Source organism: Schistocerca serialis, chromosome 8, assembly GCF_023864345.2.
Source record: "Schistocerca serialis cubense isolate TAMUIC-IGC-003099 chromosome 8, iqSchSeri2.2, whole genome shotgun sequence".
NCBI classification, from domain to species: Eukaryota; Metazoa; Arthropoda; class Insecta; order Orthoptera; family Acrididae; genus Schistocerca; species Schistocerca serialis.
In genome coordinates, this window is record NC_064645.1 from 549,801,639 (window position 1) to 549,823,659 (window position 22,021).

Below are 22,021 nucleotides of genomic sequence, written 5' to 3' on the forward strand. Positions count from 1 at the left end.
TGTGAGAGCGCCAATGACCAAGCTGGTCTACGACCCCTTTGCCTGACTCAATGGACTATGCGAGCTTCTAGTATCTTGAGAATATTGAAAAACTTTGAAGAACTTCTAGAGTTTTTTGAAAAATTTTCTGGAGAGGACAAAACAGTGGCAGGTTACAAACGTGCAGGATACCTTGAGTCAATGTTACAAATCAAGACTTATTTCTTTTTACATCTTTATTGCCATGCAGTGAACCCAGTAGAAGATGTCAACGAAAATTTCAACGCCCTCATCTAAGTGTTGCTGATCTGGAAAAAATATATGAGGGCTTGATTTGTATATTGAATGGAAGGCTTGATAGTTTTGAATACTTTTGGGAATTGTGCTTAAAAGAAAAACCTTCACGAAATGATGATCCTTCACTTCCTCGGAATCAAAGTATACCAAAGAAGTATGAAAACAATGAAGCCAGCTCACCGCACACTTTCAAAACCCCAAAGGAATACTGCAAAGCCATTTACATTGAAGTCTGTTAAACGGTGCACCTTTGCATTACTGAGCAGTTTGCTTCAACTGGACTCACACAGGCCATTGCAGTTGAGCAAGAGTGCTTGCTTTTAGTAAACAGAAGTGAAACAAATTTGGAAAAATCAATTGAGTTATTCAAAAATGGTCTAGACATTGAGAGACTGCACTTACAATTGAATATGTTAGCTGATGTCGCTAATAAAAAACAACTGGTCTTAAAAAACTTGTGTAATGTAAGAAAGTACATTACACAAGAGCCTGTAGTTGGAGAAATGTTATGTTAAGCAGTGAAGTGCATTAAGCTTCTCCAAGCAGTTCCAATCATGGCAGCAACAGCAGAACAGTCATTTAGAGTCCTTAGACGTCTGAAGTCATATTTCCGATCAACAATGGGATAGAAGCGATTGAACAATTTAGCTGTTCTTCATGCCCACTGAGATGTTTTAGATGAATTGGATATCCGACCAGTCATCAATGACTTCATATTCAGTAACCCAGTCAGATGGTCGACATTTACACCTTTCTAAGGACACTCTAGCCCAAATAATGGCATTTAGAACAACATTAAAAATCTTTACAAAATAGAGAATTAAATACATACATAATGTGAAATTTTCAGTTTTGAAATATTAGTACTAGTTTAGTACTATATTCCTATATTATTATAGTACTGTATTAGTTATTTTCAAATACTTAAATAAGTTTAGGGTGTAAGACCTAATTAAAACCTGCTATTTACATACTTTTTGACTGAAAGTATTAGGCATACTGTATTGACTTTATTAACTGTATTAAAGCATTAACTTTGAGATATTGCTTTTATTTAACGAACCCTGAGCCTTATTCAAAGTAAGCTTAAATTAGCTATTTCACTTATTAATCAAAGTGCTATTACTGTGCAACAGCAATATTTTATGTTTTATTCTTTTAATGAAACTTGAGGATTTATTTAAGTATAATTTCAGTCTTTTCAGAGCTATATATTCACTGCTCTGTAATGGTCTATAAGAATGATTATTACAGTAAATTAAATTAGCTTTTTACAAAAATACTGTGTGTGTTTATGTTATGTTTCTTTTTTCAAAGCAAAAAAATGGGTCAGGCTTGTCGAGTTTCCCAGAGTGTCAAGTTATCGAGGGTTCAGTTTTTGGGGTTCTAATGTTGATCATATGTCTCTAGAATGCTTAAAAAACTTTAAAACTCACTATTTTTCATGTAAAATTTAGAAAATTTCCCAGGCAAGACCTCCACTATGGGCCCCCCCAACATGTTTTATAAATTGACGCCCCTGGGCCCATAATTTAGCGGATAACTCCTATTGCCTTTCATGAATATTGGTGTGACCCACACAACTTTCCCATCTTTGGGTATGGATCTTTTGTCGAACGAGTGGTTGTATATGATTGTTAATTATGGAGCTATTGCATCAGCATACTCTGAAAGTAACCTAATTGGTATGCAGTCTGGACCAAAAGACTTGCTTTTATTAAGTGATTTAACTTGTTTCACTGCTATCCTTCTATAAACCCAAAGAAAATTTATGAATACAATAGAAAACTCTGTTATCAACATTGCCAAACAGAGAGAGAGCCTTGGTCATCAATCTTGGCATCTACTATTTAGAGCCGAAGGAGTGAATAATAAATGGGATGCCTTTCTAGATACATTATCTTATCATCTAAATAATACTATACCCATCAGAGAGATAAATATTAATAAGAATAAGGCAAGACAGTCAAGACCTGTGGAATTTGATAATTCAACCAAAGAACTGAAAGAAAAAATACAAGAAATGTATATGATACAAAGAGAAGTGAGCACAGGTATAAATACAAACAATACAAGTGCCAGTTTTGCAAGCAAGTCAAAAAATTGATGGCTGAAAAGATTAGCTTGGAAATACAAAATTCAGATTGTATCTCCAAGACCTGCTGGTCAATAGTAAATGAAATAAGAGACAATAAAACAAAACTAAAAGGTAATATCAGCATACAGATATCTAATAACAATATTGATGTCACCAGTCCTCAAGAGCTCAGTAGCATTTTTAATGACTATTTCATAGATATCATAGAATCTGACTTTTGTACCACAGATAAAGTACCTGTTGGAAGTCTTGCTGAGGACAATTCTGAAGCTAATCAACTCCATGAACTTGAAATCAAGGATATTTTTAGCTCATCAGAGAATGTAAGAACAAAAAATCCGCTGCCTGGCATGAAATTTCTCCATTTTTATTTAAACAGTGTGAAAAAAATCTAGCATATCCTTCGGTGCATCTAATAAATAGCGTCTTAAAAGGAGGAGTGTTCCCTGACATACTAAAATTAACCACTGTAAAACCTCTCTACAAAAAAGGTGATAAACAACTAGTAGAAAATTACAGACCACTCGCCTTAACTTCCATTTTTAGCAAGTTAATTGAAAAAATAATTCTGAAATATGTGTTGGAGCATTATAATAAGCACAACATCCTGGGAGATTTTCAGCATGGTTTCAGAAGTGGTTGTAGCACCATGACTGCAACACTTCAATTTATGCTAAAAGCTCTTGACAAAATTGATGAAGACATACAAGTAGCTGAAGTTTTCCTAGACCTATCAATGGCTTTTGATAGGGTTGATCATAAGGTGCTTCTATCAAAACTGGCCAGAGATGGCATAAGTGGAAAACTATTGCACCTCATCACATCACACTTAAAAAACAGAAGACAGCGTACCTCAGTCCCACACATAATGGAGAAACAATAAAAAGTTATACATCAAGGATTAGGAATATTAAATTTGGTGTGCTTCAGGGATCAATAATTGGTCACTTCCTTTTTATATGTTACATCAATGACTTCTGACACGTACATATCCATCCGCACATACACGGACACAAGCAGACATTTGTAAAAAAAAAATGTCTGCTTGTGTCCGTGTATGTGCGGATGGATATGTGCGTGTGTGCGAGTGTATACCTGTCCCCCTAAGGTAAGTCTTTCCACTCCCGGGATTGGAATGACTCCTTACGCTCTCCCTTAAAACCCACATCCTTTCGTCTTTCCCTCTCCTTCCCTCTTTCCTGATGAAGCAACCGTTGGTTGCGAAAGCTAGAGTTTTGTGTGTGTGTTTGTGTTTGTTTGTGTGTCTATCGGCCAGCCAGCGCTTTTGTTTGGTAAGTCTCATCATCTTTGTTTTTAGATATATTTTTCCCACGTGGTATACCCTACAGGTATACACTGGCACACACACACACATGTACCTGTCCTTTTTTCCCCCTAAGGTAAGTCTTTCTGCTCCCGGGATTGGAATGACTCCTTACCCTCTCCCTTAAAACCCACATCCTTTCGTCTTTCCCTCTCCTTCCCTCTTTCCTGATGAAGCAACCGTTGGTTGCGAAAGCTTGAATTTTGTGTGTATGTTTGTGTTTGTTTGTGTGTCTATCGACCTGCCAGCACTTTCGTTTGGTAAGTCACATCATCTTTGTTTTTAGATTTTTTTTTTATATATATATATATATATATATATATATATATAGCTATTTCTCTATATGTATGATTTTATGTTTGTACTTTACAGCTTTGCATCAGGGCCCATTTGTTATAATCATTCATGTAGTGAAGAGGCAAAGGCAGGTGGAACTACTGTGTAAGACTGTGGAATGCTTGCCAGTGGTTACAGTGACCCACAAAATGTTACGAGCAAGAGCAGATTATTTACATGGTGTAATCCTTCTACTGATGGTATTCTCTTTAGCAAAGAAGAAGATAACATGGAAATGAAGTGTAGCTACTGCAGAACCTTTGTGTAATTGAATTTCCAATGAACAACACAGCAAAAACCACACATGAACAAACAATAAAAACCTTCTTCTTCTTAAATTAAGTGTAGATACTGCAGAACCTTTATGTCATTGAATTTCAAATGAACAACACAGCGCGAACCTCACATGAACAAACATAAAAATATTCTTCTTCTTTTCCTTCTTTTTGTTTGCAACTACTTAGGACCATAGGGTTTGACAACTGCTCACTTGACGAAAGGTCTGTTCCTGAAGACTGGAAAGTAGCTCAGGTCACACCAATATTCGAGAAAGGAAATAGGAGTAACCCACTGATTTACAGACCCATAGTACTGACCTCAATTTGCTGTAGGATTTTGGAGCATATACTGTACATGAATCACATTGAAGAAAATGACTTATTGATACGTAACCAACACGGATTCAGAAAATATCATTCTTGTGCAACAAAGCTAGCTCTCTCTTCCCATGAAGTAATGAGTGCTGTTGACAAGGGATCTCAGATCGATTCCGTGTTCCTGGATTTCCAGAAGGCTTTTAATACCATTCCTCACAAGCGATTATTAATCAAATTGCGTGCATAGGGAGTAAAAATTTCAGTTGTGTGACTGGATTTGTCATTTCCTCTCAGAGAGGTCACAGTTCATAGTGATAGACGGTAAATCACCAAGAAGAATAGAAGTGATATCTGGCATTCCATAGGCCCTCTGCCGTTTCTGATTTACATAAATGATCTAGGTAATAATCTGAGCAGTCCCCTTAGATTTTTTGCAGATGACACTGTAATTTACCATATAGTAAAATCATCAGACAATCAATTCCAATTACAAAATGATCTTGAGAGAATTTCTGTATGGTGCGAAAAATGGCAATTGGCACTAAACAAAGAAAAGTGTGAGGTCATCCACATGGGTACTAAAAGAAATCTGATAAATTTTGGGTATACGATAAATCGCACAAATGTAAGGGCTGTCAATTCAACTAAATACCTAGGAATTACAATTACGAGCAACTTAAACTGGAAAGACCACATAGATAATATTGTGGGGAAGGCAAAATAAAGACTGCGCTTTGTTGGCAGAACACTTAGAAGATGTGACAAACCCACTTAAGAGACAGCGTACATTACACTTGTCCATCCTCTGCTGGAATATTGCTGCATCCTGTGGGATCCTTACCAGGTAGGACTGATGGAGGACATCGAAAAAGTGCAAAGGAGGGTAGCTCATTTCATGTTATCGTGCAAAGGGGTGAGAGCGACACTGATATGATATGCGAGTTGGGGTGGCAGTCACTGAAACAAAGGTGGTTTTATTTGCGGCAAGATCTATTTATGAAATTTCAATCACCAACTTTCTCTTTTGAATGCAAAAATATTTTGTTGACACCCACCTACGCAGGGAGAAATGATCATCATAATAAAATAAGAGAAATCAGAGCTCGAACGAAAAGATTTAGGTGTTCCTTTTTCCCACGTGCCATTCGAGAGTGGAATGGTAGAGAAGTAGTATGAATATCGTTCGATGAACCCTCTGCCAGGCACTGAAGTTTGAATTGCAGAGTAACCATGTAGATGTAGATGTAGACAGGGGTCTTCTGTTTCTTCTAAGCCCAGAAAGCATTCTTTTTCTGGCTGTGAAGAAGTTTCCTCTTCTCTGCACGCTTCATTCTGCTGGTTCCTGTACTCACTTTGTAGGTAAGAAACATTGGGAATACCTCTTGTAGATTGATCTACTGGAATTTGGAACTGTCCTGTATGGTTTCTAACAGAATTTCAGATTGCTCCAGGTCTGATTTTGCTGTGGTGATCCTTTTGTGTTGAGTGTTTATGCCTGCGGGTTCTCCAAAATGATTATTTCATGCTTCATTTTGTGGGTTTTTGTGCAGAAAAAAATAATCTTATGGGCACCTTAAACACCATAAATTTATTTACTCAACAGTATAGTAATTTTCTTATCAAATGAGCAGCTTTGAGACTTCATAGCCACATATAAGCTATAACTCTGTTCCAGGTTTGAGGACGTCACGACGACAACTGAAACTCTATCTCACATTGTCCCTATGCGGGAATTTTGTCTAATGAGACACATTGGTCGCCTCGTCCATGAAATAAGAGGGTAAGTGTTCAAATTCACGTGCTGTGGTGCTATTATAGGGCAACAAAGCATCAAAAAAGACTGCTAATCCTATTAAGAGTAAGAAAAATCCATCACAAAACACATCAGACTACCATCAAGCAGCACTTTCAGTCGCCAAGCAGCAGTCTTCTGCTTGGTTCTCAGCAGTTGATGCCCTTGCAGACCACGCAGAGGAAGTGTTGTCATTCAATAGCTGCAATGCCATTACGTACTATTCTGGTCAGTAAAAATGTAACACCAGGAAAATTGCTACTTATAGTGTGTTTACAATATAGAAGGTAGATTATATGATTAAATTTGTGGGTGATTTACAGTTGTACAGGGTGTCAAATTTAGCACACACCTCCAGTAGCAAACGGCAACTGTAACCCAGCTAGGCACTGAGCTGGGGTGGCAGATATGAGTACCTCACTCCAAACTGCTTCATCTGTGTGCCAGAGTTCATCAGTCATAGTGGTTAGTGAGAGATGGCACATCCATCTCTCGGCAACCCATGATCAGATGTTTTCAGTGGGTGTGAAATTTGGAGACTGTGCTGGCCATTGCAACTGTAGAGCACCCTCTGCATTGAGGTAGGTCAGGTCAGCATAGCCAATATGTGATCTTGTGCTATTACCTTGTTGAAAGGTAACATGTGCTGTCCATACTACTGGCTATGTGAACTACATTTGATTGTGTTGTGTGCCAGTGGCACCCTATATCATTTCATCAGGTGCTGAGCCTGTGTAGCAGTGATCAGTTCAGTCTGATTAAGTTCATTTCCCTCAGAGCATCCATCGTGGTGCTGTCTGCAGAGCTGGATCTCATCTGGAAAGATGACATGGTGCCACTTGTAACACGACCATTTAAATGGTGTAATTTAATTGGTGTGATAGCCTATGGGAGATCCAGGGAAATAAGGAAGAGTTGATCACCCTAGTTAGTACGGAGGTCTATGTAGATTCTAAAAATTGGAACATAGCTGTTTACATTCTTTAAGATAGTGATTTTGATGATTTCAATACAAGATTGTGCAGTTTTAAAATACAAATTACAGAATTTAGATTAATAAACCATTGCAAACAATCCAAAGTAACAATCAGGTCAAAAGAGTATCATTAATGTTGGCAAAACCCAGAAAATATAGAGTTAAAATTGTACATAATCTACAAAACTAAACAAATATTTAATCACATAATGGATTTTATTACTAACATGTTTCCTCGGTCTTTTCGTTAAACTGTACAATAATAACAAATAGGTTTTACTGCAAGATTTTTATATATTTATGTTGTCTGCATTCATTGAATACTCCCTTTGTCAGAAATGTTTCAGGACACTTTTTTTAAAAAAAAAAAATGGGAAATTGCACATACTGATCCCAGCCCCTATCAAAGTAGTCCCCTTGGCTATTTATGTACAGTTGCCAACATTTCTTGAGGTTTTGGCAGCAAGCAGGAAAATTTTCAACTGTGATGCTTTTAAGCTCATTTTTACAGCTCATTGGATGTATGTGGTATCTTGAAGAAGCTTCCTTTGAGTCGAAAGATGAGAGGTTGGGCAAATATGATGGTTGTGGGATGGCAAACAGAATGTCTGGCCAAGTACTCGGTAACAGATAAAGCAGTAATGGGTCTTGCATTGTCATGCAATAGGAGCCAGTTCTGAGAAAGCCACAAATCATGGCAGCTATGTCAAATTTCTTGTTGCGAATGTTTTGAGCCTTGATGTAATGAGTTTGGTTCACTGTTTGACCGGGAGGAATGTACTCATAGTTAACTAATCCCTTACTATCAAAGATTAAAATCAGCATTGTCTTTGTTCTCTAAGCTTGTTCTTTGACTTTTGTTTGGCTTTTTTTGAGGTTGGTGATATAAGTCTCTGCCATTTAGCACTTTGACACTCATATGAGGGTCATGCTGGTAGCACCAACTTTCATCTCCAGCAATAATCTTTGATAGCAATGTGGGATCGCTTCGGCTCTGTCCAGTACTTCAGCAGAAATTCTTCGTGTTTCCTCTTTATTTCATTTGTTAGTGTGTGAGAGATGAGTTTTGCATTAAGTTTCTGTTTCCCTAAATCCTTACGTAAAATCTTATAACACACATCACGATTCAAATTAAGTTCTCCTGATATCACACTCACAGTTACATGAATCTTCATGCAATAGCTGCCTTACATGTTCCGTATTTGCATTGGTATGCGCAGTACACGGGTGACCAGATCTGGGGTCGTCTTGCACTGAATCTCTGCCTTCACAAAACCTTTTGTGTGGCTTGAAAACACAATTTATTGAAAGTTCATTGCTTGCATATGCTTGCTTAATCATTGTCTACATTTCACTATGGGTTTTCCTCAGCTTAACACAGAACTTAATGCACACTCTTTGCTCACAATCAGCATCCATTGTGTTACTGTAAATAATGTGCCAAGAAACCAAACAGTGCATTGCAAAGCACAGCTCTGCCACCTAGTAAGTTTACATGGAAACATGGTCAAGGTCATTTCCAGGATGCACACATACCAGTTAACATAAAAACAACATTTGTTACTGTTTAGTACTGCAAACACTGAAATAAAAAGACCTGTCCAGACAAAAGGAGTACATCTTTGAATAAAAACTGTATTTCATAACAGTTTCATTATACTTCATAGTACCACAAGTTCATCAATTTAGCCAACTATAACATTACAACATGTGCTTGTTAAGATTCACTATGCCACAACATGGTATCAAACAGCACAGTTGGCCAGGAATCGCCGTTTTCATGAAATGTGAGCATATTCTATTACTTTACACACTACTGTGCCTGTTTTGTTGTTCGATGCACCATTGTCGGGTCACCTCTCTCTGCTTCCACTTTAAGGGGAATTGGGCAGACACATACTTCGACATGGAAGGCTCATGCATGAAGTCATTGAACGGAAAATTAAAGGAATGGTAGGACGAGGAAGAAGAAGAATTCAACTTTTGGATGGCATGAAAGATAGAAAGAGATACAGCAGACTGCAGGAAGAAGCTGAAGACAGGGAACATTGGCATCATAAATTCTCCATACAAAGACACAGACCTGCCATTAGGCAGAATACTACGTAATAATAATAATAATGACAGCCACAGTGCTGACAGTCTGTGGTGCTCCAGACATTGTCACACTGTTTTTGCAAATACTTGTGTTTTACCTAACAACCCCATTTCCTTACTCAAGGTACATGATGCAACTGTAAGATCCTGCATGGCCAAGTGCAGAATATGTCTTTCTTCTCAGGCACAAGTCATGTAAGAATGCTCAGAATCTGCATAGCTTTGAGCATGGCCCTTCTGAACTACTAGATTGCGTATTCATGGGATCGCACCTGATGAAAGTAGGAATATCACAGAGTGGTGGACTGCAGTATTCATAGGCTACAATGCTGCTGTTATTGAATTCTGAAATGTGCTGGTATATCTCTGTCCACGAGACATAACATAAGCTTTCCACAAACAACAAATATTCAAACATGAATTATGGAAGAGAAAGTTGTTGAATAGTCTTTACTTATATACAGAATCTATGATGACATTATTCCTACCTACTTTGTGTTGTTGTGCTGAAATGCTTAAATTCTAATGGCTAAGACTGTTGTACATTTCATGCCAGTTTGCCATTTGTAGCATGTCATCTTCATGGTGTCACCTTTTTAATGGTCAGCAACATTTTATCACATGTAAACTGATCAAATAAAGTTTCCACCATTCTCATGATTACATAGTATTTTTTTAAACAGTAAATCTTTTTCTCGAAACTGTTTTGACTATAGGAAATCACTACATACAACCACCTGTGTAACTGAGCGTAAATTGAACCTGCGGTTTCAGTGCAACTTTGTACATGTACACTGTTCCACATGCCCAGAAGCATCATTTCAGTCTCAGACTCTGCATACATTGTCATGAAAGATTGTCACCTTGGGAAGTTGCACACCAAATTGAAGTACACCATGGCAACATCATTTGAGCTTTCAACAATTAATGTGAGATACAAAAAATTGAATACCTGCTGCATAGTTCACCAGCTCATTTCACCACCTACAAATTATGGCAAAAGAACAACATATTGACATTTCTGAGGCAAATGTACACAATTACCTCCAGACAATCAATATGATCTCTTGGCATCCATTCTGAACAACAGTACAAAGACCCCGATATCCTGGTGCTATAGGAAAATGGGAATCCCTCTACATCTACAGTTATACTCCACAAACCACTGCAAGGTACATGGCAGAGGGTACATCCCATTGTACCAGTTATTAGGATTTATTCCTGTTCCATTCACATATGGAGTGTGGGAAAAAAGATTGTTTGAATGCCTCTGTGCAAGCAGTAATTATTCTATCTTATACTCTTGATCCCAAAGTAGCGATACATACCAGGTTGTAGTATATTCCTACAGTAATCATTTAAAGCCAGTTCTCGAAACTTTATTATTATACTTTCTCAAGATAGTTCATGTATATCTTCAAGAGTCTTCCAGTTCCATCCCCTCAGTATCCCTGTGACACTCTCCCGTAGATTAAACAAACCTGTGACCATTCAAGCTGCTCTTCTCCATATACGTTCAGTATCCCCTGTTAGTTCTATCTGGTACCAATTCCACACACTTGAGCAATATTCTAGAACCAGTCACATGAGTGATTTGTAAGCTATTTCCCTTGTAGACCGATTGCAGCATTAAACCAACCAACCGAAGACTACCACCTGCTTTACCTGTGCCTGAACCTATGTGATCATTCCATTTCCCGTCCCTATAACGTTTAACACCCAGATATTTGTATAAGTTGACCAATTCCAACAGTGACTCATTGACATCATAGTCATAGGATACTACATTTTTTTGTTTTGTGAAGTGGAATTTGCCAATCTCTGTGCCATGTTGAAATTTTATCAACATCTGACTGAATATTTATGCAGCCTCTCTCAGATAGTACTTCATTACAAATAACTGTATCATGTGCAAAAAGCCTGATTTTACTGTTAATATTGTCCTCAAGGTCATTAATGTACAATATGATCAGCAAGGGTCCCAACTCACTTTCCTGGGGCACACCCTAAGTTACTTCTTCATCTGACGATGACTCTCCATCCAAGACAACATGTTGTGCCCTCCCTACCAAAAAGTCCTGAATCCAGTCACAAATTTCACTTGATACCATATATGACCGTACTTTTGACATTAAGCACAGGTGGGGTATGAAGTGAAATGCTTTTCAGAAACTGAGAAATACTCAACCTACCTGGTGTCTTGATCCAAAGCTTTCAGTAAGTCATCTGAGAAAAGTGTGAGTTGGGTTTCACATGATCAATGTTTTTGATATCCATGTTGGATGGCATTGAAGAAGTTATTCTGTCCAAGATACCTCATTATGTTTGAGCTCAGAATTTGTTCTAAGATCCTACAATAAATCAACGTCAAGGCTACTGGGCACAGTTTTTTCTTCGAGGGATCTACACTAGATTATAAAGGGACTAACTCAGCTGCAAATTCAGTATAAATTCTGACAGGGATTCCATTGAGGCCTGCAGCTTTGTTCCCCTTTGTTCACTTTTAACAATTTCAACTGTTTCTCAACACCACTAACACTAATAGTTATTTCATTCATCCTTTCTGTGGTTCAAAGATTAAATTGGGGCAATTGTCCTGGGTTTTCCTCACTTGGAATCAGGCCAGTGGTATCAGGTTGTCATCAGGGATGAGCATACAGTCTGTTCTATCACCTGTTGATCATCATGAGGGCAATCAAGTACCAACACATGTATCAGGCATGCATTTCTGTTTTTCAACTGAAAGGTGTAGGAATTCATCAGTATTGAATGTATTTTAAGGACAGTGTAGTATCATGGCAATACCTTCCAGCCCTTTGTACCGCCCTACAGTTAACATTTCAGCAACAGTTTCACCTGTTAAGATGATCACATGGTGGGGGCAGTGTACTAGTTCATCAATACATTCCTCCAGGAGGCAGGACTCAAGTGAATGGAAAGACCTTTGGTATCTGCTGATGTGGACCCAATTGAGCAAGCTTGGGACCAGTTGAAACTTGTAATGTGTCATCTTAGGAACCCTCTTCACATACTGGATGACCTCAGGAGAGTCTGTGTTGAAGAGTAGGATACACTTGTGCAGCATTATCTTGAGATTGTGGGCAATATACCAAGGAGCATCTAAGAATGTTCCCATGCATGAGATGGGGCAACAAATAACTAGAGAAATTCTGAAATGAAGGATAAACATTAAAAGAAAATTAACCATGCCTGGACAGTCTAACTTGAGAGTACATCTCAGGTACATTCCATAGGATTTAAATCGGAAGATCCCAATGGCCCAATTTAAGTAAGGGCTGTCTTCACCTATGAGCAATTAAAATTAAATGTCATATGACAGTGTTGGCTTGGAAATCTCACAGAGTGGATGTCATATGTGTAGTTGGGGAGTCTAGATGAGTGTAATGGATATTTGTGTTGTATTTGTGTTGTATTTGTGTCGTATGATAATAATGAGAGACGGTAGAGGGTGAAACTTGCTGCTGTCACATAGCCTACTCCTCTCAAATAGCTGTAAGGGGGCATCCAAGTTTAATATCAAACATCCCCAACTGTCAGACAGACCACTATCAACAGTGTCACATGTCCTCACTTCATAAGACACTGTGGAGAAGTAATTCTTCAGGCTTTCCCAGAGATATGTTGACATGTTGAATAACGGTGTCTTCTGCTAGTTGAAGACCCAACTATTCAACAATGTGGAGAAGTTTGGAAATTAATCCAGGACATCAGCACAAAGACTGGTGATCAGGAACTTTATGCCACCACCTCTCCACCCCTTGCTGACCAAACACTAGCAGCAAAAATTTCATCCAACACCAGGATTCAAAACACCTTACCTCCAAGTTGAGCAGAACTGGACAAGCATGCTTTAGCAACCTCAATTGTGGAGGCAGGCATCTAAGAGAAATTCATCCATCGCAGCAGTCTAATTAGATGAACATTATTGTCCCTGATGGGGAAGTCTGAACAAATTGGGAAATTGAAAACATACATATAGTATTATACGAGGGCGGATCAAAAACAAACGGGATTTTATTTTTTATTTAAATTCATTTATTGAAAAACTCAAAGCAATTATAATTTATTTTTCCACATAGTCTCCTGCTTTGGGAATGCATTTGTCCCAGCCTATGAGTAACATTTTGATGCCCTCATCATAAAAAGAACTGGGTCGTATCACCAGCCAGTTGCACACGAAGTCTTCCACAGTCTTGTCGTCTTCAAATCGACACCCTCCTAGAGCTTCTTTAAGTGGTCCAAATAAATGTAAATCACAGGGCAATAAGTCCGGGCTGTAAGGAGGATGATCAAGTGTAGTCCAGTGCATTTCCTGCAGCTTGGAGATAGATAGAGCTGTAGTATTGGGTCGCGCATTGTCGTGGAGGAGGATCTACTGGTCTCATCTCTTGTGGCGATATGCAACTCTCGCCTTGTTCAACAGTTCGCAGTTGTAAGCAGCATTGCTTGTGCGTTGCTCATGTAAAAAGTCAATCAGCAAAATGCCTCGCTGCTCGAAAAAAATGGTCGAAAGAACCTTGCCAGGCGACAGTCGAGTCTTGGCTTTCACTGGTGCTGCCTCCCCTTTCCTCCGCCACTCCTTACTGGGTTGTGTGGATTCTGGAGTGTAGTGGCGAACCCATGTTTCATCGCAAGTGATGATCTGACTCAAAAATGGATCACCTTCTTCCAAAAACCTTGCTATAAGCCTCTGACAGATCTCCAAATGTTTCAACTTCAGATTGTCAGTCAGAAGTTTCAGGACCCATCTGGAACACACTTTATGGAACTGTAGGTCATTTGTGATGATTGCTTGACAGCTCCCATAACTGATTCTGACTTTTCGTGCAATTTCTGATATTCTCGCCCGTCAATAGTCGTCAATAATGACTTTAACTGCACGAATGTTTGCTGATTCTCAACACATTCTTGTTGTTCATTGAACTTTTTATGCCAGGCAATCACATGTGTCTTTGATAATGTTTTATCACTGAACTGTGCAGTCAATCTTTGGCAGCTTTTCGCCACTGTAACTGATTTACGGGCAAGAAATTTTATAGTTGTACATTGCGCAATGAAAGGGTGCACCTGTTGCTCAGACATTGAGAGCATTACTGACAAAACAGCAGGAAATATCTAACAGCATGCTCTCCTCACTTCTAACGGTTCCACCGAAGCATAGTAAAAGTGTGGGGCCAGTCCTACCAACTGTTGTTGTTCAAGAACAAAAATCCCATTTATATTTGATCCTCCCTCATATTTTCAAGGTAGTGGTGCAACGATTAACAAAAGGTCTCATATTGTGGAGGAACAAGTTTCAGAGCACATTCTGGCCATATAGATACCATAGTGAATTGGGAACTTGACTGCAATATCACACAGCATGCAAATTACCAATGAGATCACTCCATGCTGGTTGCCAAAATGTAGTGAATAAAGAATTCCAGAGCACTTGCCCTGAAAGGCAAAGGTCCTGAGTTAGAGTCTCGGTCCGGCACACAGTTTTAGACCACTCCATGCTGGTTGCCAAAATGTAGTGAATAAAGAAATCCAGAGCACTTGCCCTGAAAGGCAAAGGTCCTGAGTTAGAGTCTCGGTCCGGCACACAGTTTTAATCAGCCAGGAAGTTTCATATTAGCACACACTCTGCTGCAGAGAGAAAATTTCATTCTGGAAACATCCCCCAAGGTATGGCTAAGCCATGTCTCTGCAATATCATTTCTTTCAGGAATGCTAGTTCTGCAAGGTTCGCAGAAGAGCTTCTGTGAAGTCTGGAAGGTAGGAGACGAGGTACTGGCAGAATTGAAGCTGTGAAGGTGGGTCATGAGTCGTGCTTGGGTAGCTCAGTATCAGTAGAGCACTTGCCCATGAAAAAGGCAAAGGCCAGAAACACACAGAGTGAGGGAGAGGGAGAGGGAGAGAGAGAGAGAGAGAGAGAGAGAGAGAGAGAGAGAGAGAGAGAGAGAAACATTTTCCTCCTCTCGAAATGGCCACCGGAAAATTATCCAATGCCACCCAATTACTGATCGCTGTTTCATGACTACACTTCCCAGTGCAGGGTGGGAATTCTCTATCTTGCGTGGATAGTTGTGAGACTCAGGAACTGCCATCTTCCTCTTGATTTCACTGTCAAGGCTGTTCCCAGCATTGGTCATACATTATTTTGATGTTTTTCTGCATTCCTGAGTGTTTGTGAGAGCAGCCACATAACACTTTTTTGTAACAGCTCTTCCTCTTTCTACATGAGGCCTGACCAGTCTCATGTTTGTGCTTTGTCTCAGAATCTGCTGGCATTTGTGATTTTTAAGAACAACCTTACTGTCCAGGAAACTACTTAAAATAAAAAACAGGCTGACAGGTTGGGGGCTGAGTTCTTTCACCATTCTTTAGTTTCACCTGCCTGCCTTTGGGAATTATTGGCACTTAGTGTATGCTACTTCCCAGTGCCTACAGGGGGCTAGAATTTTTGACACATTCTTGCTTTTTAAAGTGGGTAAAAACGGCTGCTGTGAACCAGAAGATTCAGACACCTCCACAAGTGCATTCATGATGCTTTTGTGTCTGCAGGGGTTCATCGGTTTACAGCACTCTTCTCATTGCCGAACAGGCTCTTTGCATTGTGTCCATTCTTAACTGAGATGAGGGGATCTGCCCAACTACCCCTGCGAGTTTGCAGAATGACTCCAATGTCTGCATCTCACGCCCTCACCACATGAGGTACGGCTTTCTTCTGGACCTCTGGCAACTGAGTAGACAAAGGTGGCCCCCAGGAGAGGCACCACAATATATATTTGTTTGGTTTCTGTAAATCAGTCCTTCCTTTGACAAGGACACAGCAGATTGCCTAACCAATCCTAGCTTGTGTTCCCCCTCTTATAACTTCACTGTCAGTGGTGCATTGAACTCATATCTTCTATTCTTCCTTTAATATCTCATTTCTACATCAATAGGTGATAACAGCATTCCTCTAAACAAGAAAAAAGATGCAAGACTCCAAATGCTCTTGTATCACAATGCTTCCTCAAACTGCAACTCCTCCAAACACCAAAGTAGCTCTCCCCTTAATTCTCTTTACATCCAAATGATTCCGCAATGAGCAAAATTTTGCAGGATAATGTAGAATTCATAATAGAAGAGTGCAACCTTACGGTACATTGTTGTTGACTTGACAAGAAACAGATCCATTTCTTAACTGCCATGAATGAAACATACACTGCCAGACTGACAAATTAGTAACCCTGAGGCAGCAGAAGACTTTCAGATAATTGTCTTGCAGCTACTGCTATATAGTTCTCTTGTTGTGTAGTTGTTATTCATTATTGACCTTGTGCTGACCTATGAAGAACATCCATGAAGTCTTGGAACTGTTGCCTAAGCCTCGATGTAACACTTATGGCACAGTCTATGTCGCTGAGATCTTGGCATGCCTCCAATTTGCTAGAAGGCATCCGTGAACTCTACCTTGCAAAACAGCATGTAATTGGCATCGTTGGTTGATCGTGATGTGAGCTTCACCAAATGACTGCACTCTGCCGACACTGGAAGGGCAGACACAACTGAGGCATTAGATCTCATATGTGATTCTTTTCATCCTCTTCGAATCACTTGCCTATTTGAAGTAAGGGAAAGTGTGAGAATAGTGTGCACTTAGGTGAAAATCATTATTTTAACACATATATATCAAGTAACCTAAAACGAACTTTATGTACAGCGTCTGTAGTTTCTCTGCTCTTACTATACCACATCAATTTAAATATAGAAAACAGTACACTAATGTTTAACTGCAAATATCACAAATATGCAACTGTGCATGATACTCTGGCCCTTCACTTTGCAAAGTAATGTGCCCGATGAAATAAAACAGCCTGTGTGAGTGGTGCAACTCAGTAATGAATAGTACTTAACTTGAGATCTGCTCTTTGTCCTGGAGATCTTGTCGAGAAGTGGATTCACATTTTAAGTTTATAAAGCATGAAGTGTAAAATAATTTCAGGATACATTGAATGATACTTGTCGTGGAAGTCAGAACAACAATGAGCCCCATCTCTCATAACTCGATAGCTTATATGCCTTTCATGACAATTGGAGCATTGTTGATAGTGTTGATTTTATGAGTTATGCTTAAAAATCATCACATCTTGTTAATTTAACACACAGGTAGAAATATTACAATTGCTTTCATTTGATCAATACACACAATTCAGACTGAAAAAGAAGTTATCAAAGAAATTTACATCAAATATGGAACACAAAAAATGCTTTTTACAGTTTTGTTAATTACACAATAAATAAATTAAGTACAGGATTCCTACCATATTTTAGGTACTTGACTAAACAGACCTTCTTATCAGTGTTACCAGAAGTTCTGGCATTTACGCAGAAAATAGGTTTCAGTCATTTGTTTATACTTTTCCGATTGCCAATCACTCATAAAATTTCATAATAATTCCAAAAATTTGTGAATATCATTACATATGTAGATCATACATAAGGTAAGTAAACTTTGTCTGAGTTATTTTGGCTAACAATTGAAAATGAACAACTAATAAAAACATGATTTTATGATCGGCTAATTATGACTGAATGTGCCAATTTCAGATGTTCCTACCAATTAACTGAGTTCCACAGACTTGATGCAGTGCTGTTTCAAGATTATATACGTTACTTAACACTTGCACATACTTTTATTTACACTATAATTATACTGTCAATTGGAATCTAGGTGGTTACATGTCATGATTGAAATAACAGTTGTGGTATCAAACAATTCAATTTGCTGTCTAACCTAACTACATGACTAAGACAAGGTGAAACAGGTCAAGTCCACACTAACTGTTTTCTTGGAGTTGATTCTGGATGTTACAGGCTCTCCCAACATCCTCTGTTTTTCTCCCATCATTTCTAATTGCAGTGATTTGTTTATGATTTCTTAGCATTTGAAAAGAAAAAAAAAAAATATCTGACAATAGACAGGTTGGAAGAAATTAAAGTATCTGTTCAATTATAATCTGTTCTATAACTCATATCAAATAAATAAGTTACTGGGTCCTTGCTTGAAGCAGATAGGTTAACATCACATTTCTCTAATTAAGAACTTTCCACAATAACATCAGTTAATGTAGCCCACTGTTTATGTAAACTGTAAAACAGTGTACAAATATCACCATATTCTTTAATTTAGTTAAAACTGAGGAATTATATTCTCTTTCAGCACACCGTTAACTTAGTCTCCCAACACCCAATAAGAATCAGAAAAGGGCAGCAGTAGTCAGACATCATCACGGTTAGTGCAGATTTCAAATATTGAATGGATACGATTACCCACTGCGCACAATTACTCAACTCCCCTTTACTTCTTTCTGTGTCAGACACAAAAATTCTGCTCTGTGAGTAATTTGCAATGGTCTGTTGCAATAATTGCCCACCTTCTCACCTTTTAATTTTCACAAACAGGTACAGTTTCTGTTTGTTAGCTGATCTATGGTTGAACGTGTGTTGGTTTCTTATCTCGCACAACATTAATGTCTTCGTATTGCAGGGAGATATACCCACCAGATGCCGATGATGTCACCCATAGTCAGGAGCTGCTGACGAATGTTCCTGAAGTGGACAGCCTGTTCGTGATACTACAGGAGATAACAGGATGACTGGAAGCCAACAGCATAGCTTCATCCAAAGAGTATTCCATATCTGGTGCTCAGTAACTTTCCTTTGCTGGGAGACAAATGGTGGTAACACATCAGTTAATTGTATAAAGCCCCCTTAGATATTTTGTATTTATGGTAAAGTCTTAATGCAATCTAGGGTTATCCACTAATTTTACAACATATATGATGTTGTTCTAATGTAACATAATACATTATTACTTGACTGAAGGTGGAATCAGTATCCAAGAGTAGCTTCCTTGCTGAAATTAAATATGGTTCAGGGTGGTCTCTCTGTTAAAACTGAAGTTAATTCCAGATTATTGGCATTGATACTTTTTGGTGTTAGCGCACTCTTCCAAATAACATTTTCATTTAACACAGAGACATTTTTATCTCCACTACGTCATAATTATCAAAGTGTAAATGCACAGTATCTTATTGTTCTAAGAGCTTACAAACAGAGACTACCCTGAAGTGATCAACTGAGCTGGTGGAATACCTGTAATGAATGCCTTTGGTGTGAATTTTATGGTGTGAATAAATTACAATTCCTTCTAGAAACATCCAGAACATTCTGTAAGCCAAATTAACTACAAGGTCATTTCCACTTCTGAGAATAAAAACAGATTTGAATAAAGTTATATTTTTTGTGAAACAAAACATTTTAGAGATATGGTAAAAACAAAAGATGTTTATGTGATTATGAAAATAAATTAACTATTTTCCCAAAATATACCAAGTCACAAGCTTCACATAATTAATCAAATGGTATGTGATCTGTTATGAATGATGTTACATCAATTTTATGACACAGAAATAAAAACTAGATCGTATTTTGTACTTTTTTGTGACATTTATAGGAAGATCAATTTTGATAGGCTAATTGTTATGTGTTGTACCAACTCCGAATAGTACAGAAACTTGTCAGAGTGCTAATGCGCCATGTAATTGTGGAACAACATGAATGACAACAGCTGAAAAATAAAGAGGTATTGGAAAGTTCCATAATCTGAAGAAGTTACTTTAAATATTGGTTTGTAATAACTAGAAGATCTTGTGTCATTTGGATAGTCTGTACTGTGGGACCATAATGAAAGTTCCACTCTTGGCCCTCAGTAACTACTAAGTGTAGTTTGTGCATTATTTTGGCCCAATGCTCCATGAATCACTATTTTCTAAAACCATACATGTCTCAACTCAAGATGTGAAGAAGAGCTGAATCCTTAACTTTTCTTGGTGTTTCAGATATTATGTACTATGGAAATAATAATTATATGCTAAGGGTACAGATACATTGGTTAATATTTCAGATGTTTCACATAACACCTGTACCCTTAGCAGTTAGTATAATTGAATAATCTTTCATAATTGGCAGTCAGCAAAGTTTAAGCAGGATTATTATCATTAGTTGAGATGATTCTGGGTTTGTTGGGGTTGGATTTTTATGTCTGAGGTGCTCCTGGGGTGTCATACAGTGACGAAAGACACCTTTTAAATGAGTTTCAGTCATCACAAGTAGATGCTCAGGGTCTGCAGCACTGTGCATCGCACAGTGGAACTGCTCCCTGGTGAAGATCCTGGATTTTTGTCAATATAAATCTAAAATGTAGAGCAAAGAAAAGAGAAATATCTAATGAGAGAAATCTTTCAGACGAGGTGTTCTTGTGAAACAACTGAGTTGTAAATTGAGTTTGAGTTGTTGTCTGGTCAATAAACCAGATTGTATACAGAGTACGTAACCTGTTCTTATTCATAGTAGAAGTAGCTTTACAGGAAGAACAGCTGAAAGAAGTGGAGGTTATGTCTGGTATACAGCAAAAGTATACTTCAAGATGGCAGAAACCCTCACAGCACATACACACATGATCCTGAGCATCTACTTTTCATGTACTTCCATTTGAACTCTGATTTCTACCTGTCAGCTGTAGAGTTTTGTCCATTAACTGTTGCAATTTATAACTGTTTTTCCACTTATCATTTGTAAATATTTGTTTTGTTATAATATTGTAGGTGTTTATTTTTTATTTTATTTATTATTTTATTTATTTCGTATTCCATTAATCCGTATTGTGATAAATCACAAGGATGTGGAATGAGTCATGATTACATACAACAGATATAATACACATATATAAAATGACAAAAATGTACCATAAGATTATGAATAAGTTTGTAGGTTAAAATCAAATCAAAGGTATAGCTCAAGTAATATAAAACAATACCTAAAAAGGAAATATAGTACATTTTCCAAATTAAACAAATAATGCACATATATAAAATGACAAAAATGTACCATAAGATTATGAATAAGTTTGTAGGTTAAAATCAAATCAAAGGTATAGCTCAAGTAATATAAAACAATACCTAAAAAGGAAATATAGTACATTTTCCAAATTAAACAGTTAATGTGATCTATAGCAAACAAATTTTTATCAGTATAAAAAATCATTGCTTTATCTGTAGATACTCATCAAGAGAATAGAAGGAATTTACCATTAGGTATTCTCTCAATTTACATTTAAAAGTAGGTAAGACATTAATGTGATCTTTAATACCTGATGGAAGGGAGTTGAAAATTTTTGTGGCTGAATAATGAACACCTTTCTGAACAAGACTTAAATGTTTCAGATCCCTGTGTAGATCATTTTTAGACCTAGTATTATGATCATGACATTCACTATTAGTTTTAAAAAGAGATAGGTTGTTAGAAACAAAAATCATCAAAGAAAATATGAATTGAGAGGTAAGTGTTAATATTTGTAACTTATGAAACAGACTTCTGCAAGAATATCTTGGATGAACACCACTCATGATTCTAACAGCTCTCTTCTGTGCAGTAAATATTTTTTTGGCTAAAGGCTTGTTGCCCCAAAATATTA

General features: G+C 37.8%; 1 protein-coding gene across 3 annotated transcripts in view; it reads left to right on the forward strand.

Annotated features, from left to right (window-relative positions):
- Window positions 1-21,156, forward strand: part of LOC126416650 (uncharacterized) — a 392,607-nt gene extending 371,451 nt beyond the window's left edge. For 2 of the 3 annotated variants that reach the window (XM_050084444.1, XM_050084445.1), the window contains 2 exons: window positions 6,306-6,410; window positions 19,034-21,156. In XM_050084444.1, coding sequence (XP_049940401.1) covers window positions 6,306-6,410; window positions 19,034-19,142 — 214 coding nt within the window. In that variant the 3' untranslated portion in view covers window positions 19,143-21,156. The remainder of the gene's footprint in view (window positions 1-6,305; window positions 6,411-19,033) is intronic. The other variant, XR_007575486.1, reaches the window with a different exon arrangement.
- Window positions 21,157-22,021: the final 865 nt, after the last annotated feature.